General features: G+C 34.5%; 2 protein-coding genes and 1 non-coding gene across 3 annotated transcripts; 1 reads left to right on the top strand and 2 right to left on the bottom strand.

Moving 5' to 3' along the window:
- Window positions 1-802: 802 nt before the first annotated feature.
- Window positions 803-875, bottom strand: TRNAA-AGC (transfer RNA alanine (anticodon AGC)). The gene has a single exon. It is a non-coding gene; the product is annotated as a tRNA-Ala (tRNA).
- Window positions 876-1,395: 520 nt separating this feature from the next.
- On the bottom strand, window positions 1,396-7,812 carry LOC140792824 (uncharacterized). The gene is made up of 3 exons (XM_073144043.1): window positions 7,521-7,812; window positions 6,933-7,407; window positions 1,396-2,040 (listed from the first exon to the last, which is right to left on the bottom strand). Exons 2-3 carry the CDS (start codon window positions 7,216-7,218, stop codon window positions 1,670-1,672), a joined length of 657 nt encoding a protein of 218 aa, XP_073000144.1. The 5' UTR covers window positions 7,219-7,407; window positions 7,521-7,812; the 3' UTR covers window positions 1,396-1,669.
- Window positions 7,813-20,087: 12,275 nt separating this feature from the next.
- On the top strand, window positions 20,088-20,633 carry LOC140792832 (probable calcium-binding protein CML41). Its single transcript, XM_073144051.1, has one exon. The coding sequence runs from the start codon at window positions 20,088-20,090 to the stop codon at window positions 20,631-20,633; it is 546 nt and encodes a 181-aa protein (XP_073000152.1).
- The last annotated feature ends 951 nt before the right edge of the window (window positions 20,634-21,584 follow it).

Consider the following 21,584-nt stretch of genomic DNA (forward strand, 5'->3'; position numbering starts at 1 on the left):
CGCCTTAGTCAGTGGACTCTATTGTGGATGACATTATCAACTTAACAAACAATTATTATAATTGTATAGTTAAACACATATTTCACAAAACCTACTTAGTTGCTTATAGGTAGATATTTAGGATATGGGTGTACATGAAATGGAGAATTTTCATCTAATCTTATATTTATTTTGGCCTCCAACTCTAACTTGATTGAGGATATTTTTATAATTTTTTAGTATAGTTAACTTAACTCAAAAATTCGATTAATTTTAACTAACTGATATAACGACAGGACGTTGTCTGCACATATTCGCTAAATCATAAGACTAGATTTGTACATTAAAAGAATATAAGATATAAACAACAATTTTATTAAAAGTCATGATATTATAAGCGAATTTAAAATCAATTATAGGAAATTTCTGGAGGGTTATTTCTTTTTTTTTTTTTTTACAAGACCCGCCATCTAATCATCATTTTAATTGCTTGTAGACTTCCGGTCTCTTGCTGCCTTGTTTGGTCGGCAAATTTGTTCTATTCCCAAAACTAAAACTACTAGATCTAAATTATTTTGGAACAATGTAGAGTAGGAATCTCAACATTTATTAAGCAACAAAAACAAAGATATCTCCCTCCCTTTCGGCTGGAGCTATATCTAATATCTATCACTGAGCAAATTATTTATTTGTTTGAGCTGGACCCCATTCTGATACAACAAACAAAACTCAATTATTAATTGCATTCAAAGAACGGATCCAGGATTCAAACATAATGAATTTATTTATTACAAACTAAGCAATAATTAAAAAATTAATTTAATGGAGATGCGGGGTATCGATCCCCGTACCTCTCGCATGCTAAGCGAGCGCTCTACCATCTGAGCTACATCCCCAATTTATGAGATTTAGAATAATAAAATTAATAGAAGATATATACCATTATATTTATATCCAAAGATAAATATGCTGCATTTATAGCTGTAATGAGAAGCAAACGAGCATTCAGAGATGCTGCATTCGGGTCTAGTTCGGCACTCAGGAAAGATTATGTTATGAGATACATGAACCAAAAAGTAGTTTCCACATAACATTCTTCCTATAAATTTGAAGTTTCTTCAAATGCCACTTTGGTTATCTTTCTGATCCAGATCCTCGTGAGAATTTGGAAAAGGAAAATACAAATTGTTTCAGAAGTTTTTCCTATAATTTTGATAACCCTGCATCCAAACAATACTTCAACTTTAGGTTACAAATGAACATGCAATTTGCCAATTGAATCCACAACCATATGCTATAAGTAATCATCCAATCCAATACCTACTTATTGAAGCTTTCGAAAGGAAGAATATGTACATTATAAGCACAAAAAATGTACTTGCAGAATGGAGTGTATCTTAGTCTATACCTTGATACTTGTCAGTAAGAGGTAAATTCAGGGCAATCAGGAAAGTTATTAAGACAACCAAATCTAGTACATCAGCGAATGAACAACTCGCTCTTCGATCACATATGGGGATGGAATCTGTTTCGTATCTCTGGCAACTAATTTTCACATCTTACAATAACAAGAAATAAAAATCACAAGAAAACATCAAAATTTCGGTGAAGAGAAAATATAAGATGCTAAGAAAGAGTGCAAGTTGTTTGTCAAAAAATAAAGGAAGAGTGCAAGTTATATCTTCTTGGCTTAGCCTCTAAATGCCAGAGCCTGGGTCTGAAGGATTTGATTGTCTTCCAGCAAGCGATCGTACTCAAGGAGAAGCTCCTCGGATTGTTTCTGAAGAGCAGCAACATAGGCTTCGGCAGAGAGTGCCCGTGTCTCCTGCTCTTCTAATTTCGACTTTATCTTCTGCAATTTCTCATTCAAGTTGGCCATATCTTCTTGGAGCTTTTTTATATCATTCGAGGACTTCTGTTCCTTTTCATTGAAGCAGCGGTTCTCTTTTTGAAGTTTCTCAACTTCTTCTCTAGAAGAACTAACAGTTTTCCTTAAAATGATCACTTTCCGAAGATAATTATGCAATCGATCAATGACGAATGCCAGGAAAAGCGTGAAACCTGCAAACACCGAGAATTGCTCAGGGCATGTCTTTTTTCCATACAGAACTGATAGAGACTGATGAAAAATAGGGAAGGGTAGAGGTAGGTAAGGATGGAGCTGGCATTGAGATTGGATGCAGATAGAGGATCATATAAATTTGAGCTCCATAGGAAAAACTAAAATGGCCTTTGAAGACACTAAACTGATGAAAAGGAAGAAGTACTTATAGCAAGAGATACAAATACAAGGTCCTTTTAGATTATTCACAATGCCAGCTTCTAGCAGATGTGATTCACTTTTTCCTGGAAATAAAGTATGAAAGAAAAGAATTTGGCAGCAATTACCTCAGAAACAGACTGATCATCTAAAGGATTGGAAACTATTCACATGTAATTTATGAGAGTACCATCTGATAAGAAATGTAAGTGAATACTGAAGTGAAACATTGGAGGAAAGCTTTGAGGAACATTGGCGTGGGAATGTTATTTACACTAATGGTAGGCATAAGGACTGCAGTTACTGTAAGTGCAGAGTGAAAAGGGAAATCAAAATCAGAAAATTTCATCCTTAGGAACAGCATATGGTACGGATGCACATATCTTCAAATTATCATTTGAAAAAAGAAAAAAAGAAAGAAAGAAAGAAAGGATGAGTAGAAGGGAAAAATAAGACTGCATTAAGGTTGATAACTTAATATTACATAACCAAATCAAATTGTTAAAGCAAGTAGAGAGGAGAAACCTTAGCTGAAAAATACCAAAAATAGTAGATAGTTGTAGTATCAGGTCACTTTAAAAAGCAAATAAATGTTTATAATGAGGATTGATGTGAGTTATTCCAGCCAAGAATAAGTAATATAGGTCAAACATAGTACCGAGATATTATGAAAATTAACGAAGAGGCAACTTCAAGGAAACAGTTGACAGATAAATAAGAGAGAACCTAATAAATTTTGAATAAAATGTCTGACAACAGCTGTAAAAACTTTGCAATAACAATGATATTGCCATTACGATAAACATATGATGACAGATTTGTTAAAATGATCATTAGATAACTGCCATAAAAGTTGTAACTCATGTACATGGAGATGGCTATTACCAGACTATAGATGCACTTGGATTTAGTCAAACTTACTATATCAGCATAAGACATACATGACTGCCTCCTATCCTAAATTCTATCCTATAACCGTAGTGTATCAAACTATCAGCAGTTAATGCCAAATTGAAATATCTAGGGTTAATTGTACTTTATCCACTGTGGTTTTGCTAAATTTCATAAAACCGTCGTGTAATTTCAATTGAAACATTTAAGTCTCTGTGGTTTTAGTTAAAAAATGCAACCATTAGTTTTTTCATCATATTTAACCAAATTGGATGTCTATTTTAAAAATCCTTATTAGAGACAAAGTACAAAGGAGCTTTTCAACACATCTACCGATCGGACCTTAGTTGACAAAGAGATATGACAATATATATATACATATATTTGTCATTTAAAATTTGATCAGTATTATTTTAGATGCGTTGGATAGTTTAGCCAATTCTCTATAGCTTTGTCCCTATTTACAATCTTCAAATTTGACTTTTGATTTAGTCAAATGTGATAAAAAAAAGATAATAGTTGCATTTTAATCAAGACCATATGGGGTTAATTGTTTAAGTTAAAAGTATATGAGAGTTTTGTGAAATTAAGTCAAATCACAGGGGGTAAAGTGCAATTTTCCCAAATATTTATCTACACTCCACAAAAATACTTTCCCCATATATGAACGCTTGTGCCAAAAACATTGGACTATTGGGTTTTGATCATCACTTTATTATCTACTATCCATGTCAAAGGAATGAAAGATTTTCAGTGAAGATAAGCTTGACTCCAGTATATTCATCCAACCACGGCCGAGTTGAAAACCAATTATTAAGCGGTGGCAATTTGTAAATAAAGCACTAGGGCAAACAAAAATGGAGTTTTATGCAAGTTTTACTTCAACAACTGCAGCAATATTTTCTTATAAAAGCAATGCCTAATATTATATTTTCCTCAAAGCCCCTGCCCAGAGAACAGGAGGTTGTACAAACATCTAAAAGATGAATTTCAAATGCAGATAGATCTAAAGACAACTAGATTAACTCATCGTAATGTGAAAATCAATGAGAAACATTAGAAATAAATTATCTTCCCCTCAAATAAAATTGAAGACCATTGACAGGAGAGGAAGAATGAAAAAAAATATATATTAACTAGACAGATTGGACAATAGCTATGAATTAGTTTAGAAGCAGTTCTCTTGTTGACATCATCCAGTCTATTCCCAAAAGAATAAGGTCCGCTAGAACATGTAAGACTATTTTGAGAAAGCTCCTGGAACATCACAAATACACAATTCCAGACAAATGGTATCAAAATCCTGACTAATCAAAACCAGTCGTGAAACCTGTAAGGTATTCAGGCAGGCAAAGTAAACTAGCCTTGAAAAAGTCAAACACTAAAATTTTTCTTAACATCGAAACCAATCTAGAAGAAAAAAGAAAACACTTTTTATGTAGGAAATTCTGTTCTATACTAAGGAATATATAAGCAACAGAGTCAAGTAGAAACAAGGGCATAGGAAGCTTATACAATGTGTTCAACAAGCTAACAGAAGTAGCATATAAGCATATAACCAGTTGTTCGTTAAAATGCAAAAACTAGCTTATTGTGAGAGGCATCACATTGAGCTGAATGACACAATCAGCAATGTCTTAAGTCCCAACAATTTGTGTTGGATAAAATCCTTCTATAGCATTTAGAACTATCTGGCCCACGCATGTAATAGTATGATGGGCATCATGTATCTTTCCATTGGTTTTCCAATGTCTTCATAGGTCTTTCTCTTCTGGCACATGTCCACGTTATATTGAACGATCAAGTCATTGGCTGTAAGGCCTTAGTTGGATATCTCTGAAGCAGCCAAAATGATCTTCTCATCTTATCCTCAAGTAGAGCTATTTCAATTTCTTGTTGTATCTTCCTTATATCCTTTCCATTAGCAGTATTTCTCTATCTAAATATCTTCATGCCACATCCTCTTCACTGACATAGTTACATGTTCCTTAGCTAGCAACAATATGATATTAACTCCTCAACCATTGCCATATTTAGCCTCAACCATATGTCATATGTAATTATTTTCATCTAACTTAGAGACCTAATAATACTTTTAAGAGTTTAGCTGCATCTGACCAGATGATAAAGGATAAGATATTAACTGAATGCTTAACAAATGTGTCTCATATGTGTATTCAATATATGAGATTTCTTTTGGAAAATAGAATTTCTAATACTTTTACACCTGGGAATTAACTGGATCATAGTAGGGTGGAACGAACAGGGCAATCTTTGGATGAATCGAATGAGAAATACAGAACAAAGATTCAGTTTCGATCATCAATATTGAACTTATAAGTTAAAACCCACATGAATTAGCAAATATCTTAAAAACGTCTTCAAAATTTGTCATCCAAATGTCCTCAGATGGAGAATTAGGAAGAAAAAGAATAAATTCTTAATAGAAATCTATGCAAAATATATACTTATTAAGCCAACACAGATCCGCAAAATATCTTGGAAATATTGAAAAGCACATATAGTAAAATATATCAACTTTTTAAGAGGTCGGCTCAAGTAAGATGCAAAATTATAAAATGATAAAATGTGATCATGGCTGTTCAAAGATGCAAAAAATGATACCTTGTAAATGCTATATAATTTGAACCAAACTGCCAGATCACATTACTACTGAAGAAAAAAAGTATGATATAGAAAGAACTCCACTAATCAGAGAGAGAAGAATGATCAGTTTTCATGATCAATCATCCGTTGAATTTGGTGTTGGAAACCACATAGAAAATAGGTCTTACTAGATATGCCACATGGTACATAAGAAACCTCTTGTATTTTGATCTTTGATTACAAAGATAACAGTTCATTGAGTACATCTTTAAAGATCCAAAATATTACATTAAACATTGGAAAGCAGAATATGCTCTACAATAGATTACAGAAAGTACTGACTGGCTAGTTAGCTTACACATGTAAAAATCATATAAAGTGTGAGAAACTATAGGAATCTCAAGCAGGTCGAGTTACGTTTGGTACATAAAGTGGGAATCTGACAAGGCAAGTGTTGCACAGACACAGCTGCAAAATTTCAAGTAACCCATCCTCACATAGGCTAATGACAAGTGCTAGATCATATAGTATGTCATTCTAGAACTGCTCTATCATGAGCCCAAGATAAAGCTATAGTGAGCTAAATCTTCCTAACAATTATCAGAAAAAAAAAACCTTGCTAATTTTAAAAAATAAATGAATAAACATCTCATGAAATTATGACTCCTTAGTCCTTACAAACTATATATAGTAGTACATCTAAGACAACCATTTTCCACCTTAACCAAGGATCATTACATCATAACTTAGTTTATCTGTCAAGATTGTTCACTTCCTTTATCAATTATGTTATTAGACAAACTATGTTATGAAGTTAACATATTAAGCATTCCAACCAACCATAAGTATAGTATGAAGTTATAAACTTGAAAGATATCAAAGAGAACTTTTATCTAGATGACAAGAAACATCAAATTCGTAGTACTGTTTAAGATAAGTTGGATGAGTCTCTTATGTATCAAGACGATTGAAGACACTAATATATCCGATTGCTTTAGGCTGAAAACATGTCTACATGGTCATCAACAATGAATTAAAAGCCCCTCAATAGAGAGAATTGATGTACATACAGAAGTAAGAACTATTTATATCAGGTGACATCAAACATTAGCATTCAAACATAATATCTTTATCACAAAGTAACACTGCTTTAGAAAAGTTATATAGTGAGAAACCTACAAATGGACTTGCATACCAATGAGAGAGGCCTCAAGAAGATGAGTCCTCCATAGGACCTGATCCATAGGAGTAACAGTTCCAAGCTTCAAACCTCTGTTCTGGATCTTAAGGATGCTTGCGATGCTCGACGCCAGGATTACCGACATGGTGCACGCCAACGTCTTCACCGTTGCCGGCCCCTTACCCGTCTTCACCTGGTCCACGCATTTCATTGCCAGCTCCCGCAGCGGCCCAATCTTCACCATAAGAAGCAATGCCACTGCACCCTCCATAAAGAGCACCAGGAACAGTAACTGGATCATCTTCCTGCCCTCACAAAATTCTCCCACTCCTTTCCTACTTATACTTGCACCTTTCCTACAAGAGTCCTTCCATCGTTTATGAAGATTTCACTCATGTAAGCGAAAACAAAACCGGATTTTCAGAAGAACCCACTTCTTCTTTCTTCAAAAAGATCACTCCTTCCAAATTCCAGATCAAACCATCAAGAGCTGTAAGCAAACGGAAAAAAAAAATATCAACAACAATTAACTGCAGCAAAGAAACAGGATCTTTTCTTCGAGACGAGAAAAGTTGGAGGCCAAGAAAAAGACCCATTCCCAACCTCTGCGCAACAGAAGATTAAAACAAAATAGGGGGATAAAAAGGTGGTTAATTTGGGGTATAAATTCCTTCCAGCTTCCCGAATCTTGAGTGCTTTTCCACAAATGGGGACTAGCTTAATGTCATTTTCACAAAGAAGTCGGAGACCCACTTCCCATCTTGTGAGGAATTAAGAGGAATCGCTTCCTTTGGGTCGCTTAAGGCTGAAGTTTTAGGAAGAACGAGCACTCGATGAAATAAGAGAGTGAGAGGCCTACTCCTTTGTCCTTGTCTAATCCATCATTGGCTTTAGCACTTATTAGTGAATAATATTTTGATTGATATATCTCCTACCATCTTCATTTATCCAATAAGGTTTAACTAATCATTCTCTATTAAATTTTAGATCTTTTTACCTATCACACTCAATATTTTACCTATTTTATGATTTACACCCTATCTTTCAAAATTTTATAACTTAATCTCTATTTTTTCTCTATAATTCTCATTTAACACATTCCTCGGACAGTATTAAAAAAAAGAACTCTATTATAATATACAAAATAATTTATAAATACCTAAATTATCCATGTCTTTTTTAATAGTGGAGGGATATAAAAAATAAGAGAAAATGGTAAAGATATTTTAGTAATTTGGTTGATGTTAGTCAAAATAACATCACTATGTTAAATGAGAATTACAGAGAAAAAGAAGGGGTCGAGTTATAAAATCCTCAAAAATAAAGTATGAATCGCAAAATAAATAAAATGAAGGGTGCGATTTATTAAAATCTTCTATTTTTGAGATTTAATTACACTTTGCTCCCTCTATTACCCTCTTATATTATAAAAGCATACAGATACTCCCTAGCCTAGCCTATTTTTAAACTATTATAGGGGCAGTTTTTAAGGGAGTCTACAAGAAAAATAATTCCCCTAATACGATAATTATTCAAACTATTTCCCAATTATTCTACTGTAACACTTACTAGGGAAAGTAAATTATAAATCATTCTTCAAGAAAATAGTTCTATTATATCTTTAGTCATTATAATATACCAACATAGTATCCTCTCTCATTAATCGTTTTTTTTTTATAACATGTTGTCTAATCATTAATTAATTTAAAATTCGATGTCTGATGACAATAATTTGCCAAACCGACCAAAATTATAAAATAATCTTAAAACCAATGGTTTTGACCTGAAAGATAGCAAAGATCATATTTCTCTGGCAAATTTATACTAGAGATCAATGTATTTAATTCAGTTAATAGATATAGAATTATATTTATAAAAAAAATTTATTATGGAGCAAGGTTATATGTAATTTATACAGAACTAATCTTTATATATTGAAATAGATTTCATCCTAAAACTTAATAAAAAAAAAGTGGTCTAATGTAAATAAAATGCTATTCAGCTTAGCGTTTTATTTTGAAGATGAATCATTGATGAGTTAGCATCATTCTTAACATAACTACCATTTTATTTAATAAAAAATATTAAAAAATTCAATGCCCTATTTAAATGCTAAATTATTCAGTTTGGAGAGTCATAATTTTGTAAACAATATTATTCTCTAATAATTCTCGCAAAAAAGAAAATCATTTTCTTGGAGGATGAAATTTTTCACCTACTTTGTTCAAAATTCTACAATCTAGGGATTTTTAATAATTCTATTTTTTTTCTTAATAATTCAAGACTTCGTAGATTAGGTTTGACAGAGGATCAGCCTCCTCTAATAAGTAAATTAATAGATCAACTCTTCTATGGAATCAAGTTTAAACATTCACTCTCTTAATCACACTCTAACCATTAAAATTAAAATTTGATAATATATATATATATATAGCTTGAATACAGATACTTATATTAAGAGGCTAAGACTACTATGACTGCAACTAGAAGCATTTTGTGAATGAATCCATAGTGGATATTGTGTGGTTTGCTTTGGCAAAAGGTAAGACATGCTTGTATTGTTATATAAAGCTTGTGACTTCTCTCTCAGATTAATTCATAGGCGTGCTTGGAAAAAAAAGGATCAATTATGCAAGTAACATGCAAGGATTGTGCAGCAACTAAAAACAAATGCCAAAAGGTAATTAAATATTTGATCCACTTCTAAACTTAAAGATGGCTTTCAGAACTTAGCTTTTGGGATTGATGGCTCTTCTTATCTTAATCTATCTTTATTAGTGCAATTGCAAAGCAGTGTAGTCATGATAAGCCTTTTAGGGTAGATGAGTTGGGGGAAAGCAACAATGGTCCAATTGACGGGAAAAGTTGGTTGATTAAAGGAGCAAAAAGATTGTATGAAACTTTTAGAAATTCATGTACTTTAGTTCAAAATTTTTAGGACAAGAATGTTCCTATGTATTTTCCTTTGGGAGCTCTTTTTTATCATTTCTTTTTTTCTTCTTCTAAGTTAGGGTTTTCTAACATAGGTGATTTTCTTAAAACAAGGGGTTTTTTTTTTTTGTTGCAAAGTTTTCTAAGTTAGGGTGGCTTATGTTGTGGTATTCTTTAAAAAAAATAGAAAATGATTCTATTGATTAATCGCCACAGTTACAAAGAGTGTTACTAACGTCAGCAACCAAAAGAGTAACCAATGGGTAGGGTAAGACTCTTTCTAAGTAATACTAAAGCTTATATTTCTATCTGAGTTTGTGAGCTGGTTCGTAAGCTTATTAGCTTTGCAGTAGATATAATTATAACAAGCTATGGAATGATTCCTTCAAGATCTGAATTTATTATAAAAAGCAATCCGTGCAACCGAGGAAAAATATTTACTAAATATTCTCTCATAGTCAAAAAATTACAAAGCCAAGTGGAATCGATTCATAACTCCTTTATCTATGTTTCTCATATTTACACCCTTCACATATTCAAACTGTAACTGGGACAAAAACACGATATAGTGTGGATGAAGGTAGTGGTGACGGATGGAGTGGATGTTATGGTTATGGATAATAATGGAGATGAGGGTGGATGGTTGATGTTGTTTAAGTGATAAAGACGAAGGGAAAGAAATGATCGAGATCCCAAGGAAGAGGGAGAACTCGACAGACGAGGGAGATTAGAAGTTAGGAGAGACCTTGCCAATAGTAGAGGTGAGGTGGTAGGTTGGTGAAGAGAGGAGGGAGATTAGAGTAGAGATGATAGAGAGAAGATAGGAGTCAAAAAACTAATAATTCAATAGCATAAAAATTAACCCTAATTTTAGCGGATTCCTGTCGATCGCGTTCGAACGCACAAAACACGTTCTCTATCGATGCGAACGCGATGTAGGCGTTCGAACACACGTTTCACGTTCTTTATTTTTGTGAACCTGATGCAGGCGTTCGCAAAGCCATTCGAACGTGACCCCTTTCGCGTTTGAACGCGACATACAAAAAATTTATTTTAATGAAAATAAATAACTAATGAATAAGAAAAGACACTATGTTAGGTTTTTAATTATTGGCAATTGTGTACAAAATATTCTAAGTGTATTTTTACATGTATATGAGCTTTACTCAAGTCTAGAATATCTTTAGTGTGAAGAATTGCAAGATCATTGGAGAAAAGCTGTCGCGTTCATAAACGCGTTCGAACGCAAAATCTGCGTTCACACAGACAGAGAGCCGCGTTCACAAACGCGCTCGAACGCGGGCACTGCGTTCACACAGACCGAGAGCAGCGTTCACAAACGCGTTCGAACGCGGGCACTACGTTCACACAGACCGAGAGCAGCGTTCACAAACGCGTTCGAACGCGGGTACTGCGTTCACACAGACTGAGAGCAACGTTCACAAACGCGTTTGAACGCAACCTGAAGAATTCAAGCTGTTGCGTTCGAACGCACTTGGGCCCGTTCGAACGCACCTGAGATCTAGTCAGGCCGTTCGAACGCACACGGGCCGCGTTCGAACGCACCTATGAAGTTTGCAATTTATTGGATTTTTGTGAGTACGAATATAACTTGGATTTGGCTATATCTTGGAGATGATATATAAGGATAGTGTTGCCCTAACTTGAGGGGGTTGAAGAAGATTATTTAAGTAGACTTTTTGGAGGCTACATCGCTACTTCAACAAACAAGGTCCTTCGCATCCATAGATCTTAATCTTTCGTCTTAAGGGCTATCTAGACGAAAGATCAATCTCGAGGGCTACTGAGATTGGACTTCAATCACGAGAAGCAGTGAATCGTGGGTTCTAGCGATCAAGACTGAGAGGAACAAAGTCGTTTGGATCGACGGGTTGTTTTGTGAGTCAGTCTTGTAACTGCTAATATTTTAGTGATTGGTTTTGATCCGAGTTAGGATCCGTGGTTTTTTTCTCGTTTGGGTTTTTCCACGTAAAAATCTTGACGTTCATCTCTGCTTTCGTTTTTAATATTTCTTCTAATGTTTACTTAAGCAAACGAAAAATATCATTGCCTAGTGTTTAGATACATACGTGTGTCTAGGGATTTTTTCACACTAACTAAGTGTATCAAATTAATAAACAAAAAAGATAAGAATATAACAAAAGTTTGCAATCGCCAGTGATGGAAGAGATAGTCCAGAGAGTTGGATGAACTCTGTTTGATGATGTTGACTTGGAGCTGGGAGTCTATCTCGATCTGGAGATGGGAAAGTCATTAAAGTTGAATACCCACTAAGGCTTCTCTAAGGCTGAAAGCTTCAGCGGTGAGCGAGAAAGAGTAAAGATTTCATCGACTGCCTACTATAATTAGGGAGCTTTATGGGAAGCGCAGGATGAAGCCCATCTCACTAGGCTCGTTGGCACCCAAACATGAGCCATTAATATTGAGTTTGAGGAAGCCAGGAGAGGGAGGTTCCTAGTGGATGAATCAGGGAGGAGAAGAAGCCGTCGATGTAGGAGCCATATTCTCAAAAATTTCATAAGTAAGATGTAGAGTACTTTCCCAGATTAAATTAGGCAGCTCTTTCACTGAATTAAACAGAAGGTTATACAATAATTCTAAATTTCCAAAGTAAAATAGTGATCACCGCAAGTAGCAGAGCGCCATCAGAGCCAAGCAGCATAAGCGTTCTCAATAAGCTAGGACTCATCCACCTAGTTTGGGTCCGGCGGCCCAATATGCCAAATTACATTAAGAACACTCCACAAGGCCTTAGAGAACGAGCAAGTGAAGAATATATGAGAGGTAGATTCACCCTCTCTACCACAAATTGGGCAATCGAAACTAAATCCTAGTTGTCTTCCCTTTTGGCGATCTCTCTGCAATTCTATGAGAGAATCTTCATTAAGAAACAATATTAGAGGGAGAGTTATTCATAGTCTTGCCTTCAGTGTCAGCCGGAGGTTTTTGACCTTTGAACCTACCCGGCCTTGGTTTAGGTTTGAGTGGGGCCACAACCTTGACAAGGGTAGAAGGCTGAGGCATAGCGAGCCGTTGCTTGAAAGATGCACCAGAGATACTAGGAAGCAGCTCAAGATCAGAAGGCACATTAGGGATATCCACGTCCTCTTCCATGGCTCAAACTTGAGTATTTTCAATGGCTTCAGCTGGTAAGGCAACAAAAGACTAGGATCAATTGGCAGAGAGATTGGAATGGTAGCAGAAGTGGGAGGAGGAACAGACTGGGGAGATAGGTCAGGGGAAATGTATAGGTTAGGATGAGAGAGAGGCGAGGGGTTAAAGAGAGGCGAAGGGTTAGTGGATTGTGAGGCCCGAGGGCCACCATGATGAACAAGGCAAATAGGGGTTAGTTGAGAAGTGACGATGCTTAATGGCACATCGGGACCCATGTGGCAAGCATCAACGGCCATTAAATTCAAAACAATGATTGGAGCTAGCAAGAATTCTAATGTCTCACGGGAGATCCAAATGAGACCCGAGATCCATCCCATAAGCGGGGTTTGGCGGGATTTTATGAGACATTGCCCAAGAGCCGTTGGCCTCATTAAAGGCCTGAGTTGAGGATGAGGCTTGATTGATAGCAGAGATGATGATGAAATCCACCATAGAAGGACATGTCGATTCCACCACAATGGGAGACGAGGGGTCAATCGAAGAAGCGGAACACATGGCATCCAAAGCCAACACAATCGATGATGAGCCCCCACTAACACCGCACCTCAAGGCGCTAAGTTTTTTGCTTGGTAGCCGGCCCACATTCCTCCCGCACGTAGAGGATGAGGACGCCTCCTTTCGAGGAGATGGCGTCACCGCCCCCCTAGGCAGCATAGTCTATAGGCTATTCCTAACACTTGTCATAGGGGCGGTAACTTTATCACGTTTACCATTAGCAAACTCAACTGGCATAATGCCATCGCCAATAGCCACTACTTGCAGTGGCTGAATCGAAACATTAGGGTGGCAACCTTTACAAAATTATGGATGAACCCTAATTCAGGGCCCAAAGGGATCTTCCCTAGTCAGCTCAGTTTTAGGCTGGAAGCCTTGAGGCTGCAAGCTCATAGTTGGCCCGCCCCTCGACAAAGTTCCTCCCTGGCCAATAGTAGGAGGGCATGTTCAAGGCCATCAAAACAAGCGGGCAACGAACAAACAAGGAACTTATACGGCCACATTTAAAATACACAATAGGAATATTGTCATAGGCGATGGGTTGAAAATTTTTTTTGCCTGGTGGTCCAACTTCCGTTCTTTGTTTAAGAGGAGAGGTCAGGTCAACCTAAATACAAACTCAAGCAAAATGACCACAAACTCTAGCTTGAGTATAGGTGTCAACCTTCAGTAGCTTATCGAATTCAGATGCCACCTCCATGAGAATATCTAGAGGACAGTACTCAAAAGGTAGACCCATGAACTGGACCCAAATCAGCACCATGATGATTTCCTCCCAAAGAGGTTAGAAGTCTAGTTGCAATGGAATCAAGTTGAACTCGAGACCCCGAAAATCCAGAGTCTCCCTATTAGAACCCTCGTCGTGTCCTCTTTATTCGAGAACTTGAAAGTGAAAAATTCTGTCACCATGTCTATGATCTAAAAATAGCCTAGATAAACTAAAGGAGGAGGATGACCAAGAAACTTACCAATGAGTTTGTACCTTCATTCCTTGCAGGTAGCCACCAGATGCCTCGGGTTAGTGATGACGAAGCCATTCGAGACCCCTTGCACCCTTTTCAAAAAAAGAGCTAGAGAAAGGAGAGGCTCTTTTTATTTACTACGCCATGCGATCGATCTCTTTTGAACAACTGAGCCCATGAGGAAGAGGTAGCAACATCAGACTTAGTAGGTTGAGCGGGCACTAGCACAAACAAGGTTACCTTTAGGGGATTTGGTAGGAGAAGGGGGAGGCTTGTGACAAGTAGCTCTGACAACAAAATAAGAGAAGGAAAGTGGGGAATGAGATGGAGCGCTTATCACTAGCTTCTTTTCCTCTATCCTTATTTAAAATAAATAATTCAATGCTTATTGCTTTGCTCCTTATAGTACCGATAACTTTGATCAAAAGTAATCCTCCGTCTTTCACTTTTTAAAGATAAAAAACTTAGATATAATAGTTTGTTTATTTTCTTCTCTTTTATATAGTCTAATAATAAATAAATAAATAAGATCTCAGTTAGTTAACTTTCCACGGCCAGATCTATGAATTTTTCTTCTAAGAGGCACCCAAGAAAATTGTTAAGTAACATATGTAAATGACAAATTTAGACATTGACAGAGAGAATCTTATTCCAATAATTTTTTGGTATGTATTTGACTCATTCCTCTGTTTTGTTGGGTAAAAAATTTAACTTATTTTTTGTGTGTTTACCTAATGTTGCCAATTAATTCCTTTATTTTTAACTAAAGACCCCCTTTTTTATTGTGTGACGAGAATGACCTATTTTTATTTAATGCTAGCTTGTTTCAAAAGTAAAAAAAATATCAACATTTTTCCTCAGAAAAAAAATGGTACCATCTTGAAATTAGTATATAAATTACTATTCTTCTTCTTTGCTTTTTTCTTTAATACAAGCATTTCATCTAAACAAGTTTGCCATATCATATCATGACTATAGCATTCATTATAAAAAGGATAAGCTCCAATTAGTTATATATGTATTATATTAATATAAATTAACGTTCTACTTGTTTAAAGCTTGAAAATAAGTTGGATTTGAATTAAGCTTTGGTCAAACTTCAGATCTTGTTCTTGTGTCTCCCTACAGCAATCACTTGTCATATTTGTTTGCTGATCATGAGCTTGTACACAGCATCAGACATCACACCTTGGCCGACCCCCACCCCTGAAGGTCATGGCCAGGATAGTGTCCTGGAGAGAAGGACGCAGGGCTCCATGGAGATTCCACTGACGACCAAGCTGAGATGATGACTGGGAAACAGCAGCAATGGCAATGCTGTTAAACTGTTGTAGATAAAATGTTATAAATCCACAGATTAATAACCACAAATTCATGGAAAATGTTGTAAATCTATAGAAAATGTTCTAAAGATTTACACCAAATGCTATAAATCTGAGGATTTATATAGATAAAATATACGAGCACATATATGCTCACTAATGTTAGATTTATTATCTTTAGTTTTTGTGTGCTTTCTCCATGAATTATAAATCCAATTTATACCCTCCTATCTCTCAAAATATTTAATTTTATGTGAATACCGTTTAGCATAGTTGTTTATTATTTGTGTGACATCCCTTAAATTAACTATTAAAATTTCATCAAGTTAATTGCAAAAGGCAATATTCTTAATCTATATATTTCTTTTAGTTAAAAGTTGTTATGCCTTTTTTTTTTTTTGTTAACTCATATCTTTAGTACATAACCCATCTTTTATTTGCCTATTATAGTATATCAACCACCATTCTCTATCTTAAAGTGTGCTTAAGTGAGGCTAACACACATAACTTTGAGTTATGCATGTATATATATACATACATATCTTTACTAGGTGAGGGAATGTGATATAGTTATCACACACATTTTACTTTATCAAACTATATATGAATTAGGGTTAGATATATTTTATCATCCTCTACTTATACCTAAAATTATATGAATCTGCTGTACTTCAAAAAGTCTCAAGCTAGTTTATGTACTTATAATTAAAGTGAAACTATTAATTTTTATATTACATCAAAAGAACGACACTAAAATGACTAAAATAATCATGATGCTTAATTAAATTTAATAAAAAAAACTAATAATCTCACTTTAATCTGGGACTGATTTAAGAAAATTTTGAAATACCCGTAAAGTAATTTTGAGTATATATACACAAGGTGGTAAAATGTATGCCCAACCTTCGATGATATACTAATATTGGCGATGGGACACAAAGGCATTGGCACAACCAAAGAACGAAGACCATTTGCATTCCTACCTCTCCTTCTACTAGGTCTTCTTCTTATTAAGAGCATCTCTAACCGAGCTCTAAAACATCAAATTTAAAGCCTGATGGAGCTCCAACCAGGCTTCAAATGGGTCTCCAAATTTGTATCCCCCATTTAAGAATTTGAAGCTCAGCTCTAATGCTATTTAACTTTTTAAAATTCTAATTTTATCCTACAATTATTTAATCCAAAATTTTAAATTCTATCTATATCCTTTATTAAATAATTTAATTATTTAAACTGAATATATAATTAATTTTATTAATAAATTTCATGCGTCGGAGTGCACTTCTCTTATAATTGCAAAAAAGTAACTTTAAATATCCACGCAATAGTTTTGAATAGGCATGCAAATATGGAATTTGAAAAGATATAAATAAAAACAAGAAAAGTTGGCGGGGTATAAATGTTAAAAAAACAATTGTAGTAAAATGTGGCTCTTTTGGGTTTCTTATATGAACAAACTACTATTCAAAGTATTATGAAAACTATAATAATTGCCATTTGTATTTTTTTTAAATATATAATTATCACCAAAACTATTACAGTCTCTCAAAAAAATTTCATTATGATTGTGAAAAGAAATATATGTAGAATACTCCTAATGGAAAGCTATTAAAATATATCTAAATGACTATTATGTCTAATTTTTTATGTTGAGAATTTTACATAGACTTAATTACATTCTGCCCATATACTTTGACTCAGTATCACTTTGTACTCCTATATATAGAAGCATATAAATATTTATTAGACTTTTAAAAAGCTATAACTAAACCCATCTATTACCCTTCTATGAGTTAAAAATCATCCGCCAGACATATAAATAGTATGTTATTTTCAAATAGACCAAATTACTTTCGTAAAGGTCAAAAAAAAATACCTCGGACATCCTATCATCTCCCTAACCTCTAAATTTCTAATCTCATCTCTCTATTCCATCTTTCCTCACATAGCTATTTGTAGGAGTAATAGCAACACCAAACCATCACCATTTAAAAGATATATTTTGTTATTGTGGATTAAGAGCTATTATTAGGAACTCTAATTAATATTGTCTAAGGATAGATAGATAATTTTAATTTATCAGGTAATAAAAAAAAATATTTTTCTCGAACTACAAAGGGATTAAAATATAATTTTTGATTAACAGTTAATGTCGTCTAAGGAGTTATAGTTTTTTAAAAATCTTGAATGTCATTTGTAAACTTTTATAGCATAGAGGGTCAAAGTGATACTAAGTCAAAATTCAAGAAGGCGAGATATAATTAAACCTTTTAAATATATATGTGCCATCAATTGACAATTTAGAAAATATTAAGAAATATTAAGATAGTTGGGGCTTGATCAAAATAGTTTTGAATGATTTATACCACTGCCAAAATAGTCATGTAATTAAAATTATGCTATTTCAAAAGTTTTCAATGATATTTATGCTGAACCCCTTTCATGAATTGTAAGTTCTACATACATACATTATATGTGAATACATTATTTTCACATATTTTGTACTTTAGGAACACAAAAACTCACTAATTTTATTATATAACGGGGGAGATCTTTATATCATAGAAAAATCCACCAAGATATTCCAGTGTTTTGTACTAGCAACACTGTAGATTTATTAACTACCAATAATAGTTTTACCAGCAATTAATACATTTTTTAAGAAGGGGCTGGCAAATAAATAGTGATTTCCAGTGTAGTGTAGCTGATACATTAAAATGATTTTGTCTTGTTTTCTGTCCTTCAAAATTTATGGCTTTTGTTTTCTCACATTTAAATTCGAATTATACTTTGACTAATCAAAATTTGTACAATTTATTAGACAAAAAGAAAAGGAAAAAAAAAACACCAAAACTAAAATGAAAGAATGCCAAAAAAGATAGTAAATGTTTTTTTAAAAATATATGCTCTAAAACCATTTGGTTTTTATCTCTCAAAATTTTGTAATCTCTATAAATAGCCTTCTAAATTTTGTTTTGCATCCATATCCAAGAGTTTCAAGCACCATCAGTGCAAAACCTTGTGTTTTTAAAATGTATATATATGCAAATAAATAAGAATTTTTAAAAAAATTCTACCATGCTTACAAACACTTACAAAAATGCTTTACAAAAATTGATGACACAGCATCTTATTAACCTTTAGTTTTTCTATCTTCATATAATAACTATCATAATTTATCCATATTATGATGACACATCATAATATTTTAGGGTTTTTATATAATTGACATTGAAAATTTTCAAAATATTATAATTTCCATTATATTCTTTAAAATGCCATAATTGCCACTACATTTTTTTTTTCTCATAATTGTGATTGTATTTATTTTAAAAAAAAATATAGGTAAATATTACTATTAAAACTAAGAAACAAATATAAGTGACTAAAATGCTTCCTCTCTTTTTAAGTTTAGAATGTAAAATATGTATCAATGATTTTTATCTCACATAGAAAGATATTTTTCATTGTACTTTATATTAGGTATAATATTAGATATCTTTTAAACTATATTAAATAATCTACACAAAGATAAGATAGTCTCTTTTGAGTCTAAATTGTGTCTTAATCATGATTAGTTAGATCTAACTAATACAATAATATTTTGAAAACTTTTATTAGTAAAAAGTGGACCTATATTTTATAAAATGCTTGTAGCAAAAGAACAAAACAAAACCAAAAAAAAACCAACCCCCTAACTAAATGTTTAATGGCCCTACCAAAGTACTCTTGAGACACTACAATTAATCCCTCTCTTCTTTTCAGGTAGAGACAGCCCAACAAATTCTTCACAGTTGAATGAGTTGAATCTACCCTATCCTCTTCGTGATTTTAAATGACAACATCCAAATACTCTTTTGTCCAAACTAAGCTATCACGTGACAAAATGGTACCTCCAACCCATCCTCCCCACTTGTGCAAATTCTCACTCATCAAAACCAATTCATGCCAACCTTTGTCTCAACTTAACTTGCATCCTTCCAATCCCTAATCCCCTCCCTCTCTTGTCCTCCTTCCCTTTTCTCTGAATTACCTAGATTCCTGGTAACTTCTCACACTAGAAAAAAGATGAACAGGAATTCAAAAGGAAGCCCCCCTGCAACTTCCTCCACCCTTCTTTGCAACCTTCCACTCTCCACCTCTAAGTAATTATATATATATATATATAGATAGATAGATAGATAGATAGATATGAGTAGCATTGCATGACTACATCACTTCAGAGATATGTCTACTAGTTCTAATAACAACTCCAAGCCATCCAAATGGCTCTCAAACAAGTCTTTCAAGCTAAGCCTCCATCTCCTCAAGCGCCCGAAGCCCGGGTCGTCGGCGACGCCGCCGCCCTCTCCAGGGGTCGGGGGCCGCGGCCGGGATTTCCACGAGGCGTTCCGCCTCTTCGACGCCGACGGCGACGGAAGATATCGAGCGGCGAGCTGCGGGCGTTCCTCGCGTGGGCCGGAGAGAGCGTGGCGGCCCGCGAGGCGGACCGGGTGGTGGCCGAGCTGGACTCGGACGGCGACGGGCTGATGGACTACGGGGACTTCATGAGGCTGATGATGGAGAGGGATGGAGGAGGGGGAGGGGGAGGGGGAGGGGGAGGTGGGGATGAGGACTTGAGGAGGGCGTTCGAGATGTTTGAGGTGGAGAAGGGTTCAGGATGCATCACGCCTAACGGGTTGCAGCGTGTGCTGAGCCGCTTAGGGGATGTGAAAACTAGTGAGGAGTGTGCTGCCATGATAAGAGTTTATGATCTCGATGGCAATGGAGTTTTGGATTTTGATGAGTTCCGACGTATGATGAGTAACTAGCTAGCTTGCTTAGGGTTTATGCACGCATGCATGCATGCATGCATGCATGCATCCATGCATGTACGTATAAATTAATTTTGAATGTTATGTTGTCGTTTTTAATTTTAGTTTTTTTCTCCGAACTTTCCAAAATGAGGACATGGATATGTTCTTCTTTCTAGATATTTTTTTTTCTGCATCGAGAAAGACCCCGTAAATGCTAACGATGAGTAGAATATTTTAGGTACGTAATATAGATTTATAACTAACTATATTTTAGTTTAAATGATAACCGCCATTTCTTTTATAATAGCTATACTCATCTTTAAATAAATATATAGTACTTTAATTTATTAGGTAGGAGATTAGAAAATTGAAGTGGGCGATTAAGGATAATATTGAATAGGTTGACTAACCTTCTACATTCTTCATGTATCACCTATATTTTCATTTTCGGTTTTGTTTTCTTCTTTTGCAAAAATAAGATGTATCTCCATTATTAGTTTTAAGTGACTGAAGTATAAAATTTAATTATTCTTATTTGAATATAAAAGCTAAAAATTATTTTTCTCCAATAATTTAAATTTCTAGAGTGATTGGTGAACTATATTAAGGAACCCTGTCATACCTATTTTGCCAATTAAATAAAAAAAAATTATTATCTCTATTGCCTTAATGATATGGAATTCTTTTAACAACTCATAAATTGGCTAAGTATCTACTGTCATCTTGCTAAGTGGACAAAATTAGGTATGTGAAAAATTTGCTGCATGGAACTAACAGTTGATTTTGATGATCACAGGGGATGTTCATACAAACCTTGACATATGATATAATTTCATTTACCAAATAAGCTACTTTAATGTAACTAGCTTGGCTCATAAAAAATAAATAAAAACTTAAAAACAGAAAAAGAAGGAAAAAAAGGGAAAAATTATGATTTATACCTCTTGTCTAAGTCAAAATTCAAAG

The sequence above is a fragment of the Typha latifolia genome, chromosome 7 (assembly GCF_019914945.1).
Source record: "Typha latifolia isolate L0001 chromosome 7, TyphaL0001v2, whole genome shotgun sequence".
Taxonomy (NCBI): Eukaryota; Viridiplantae; Streptophyta; class Magnoliopsida; order Poales; family Typhaceae; genus Typha; species Typha latifolia.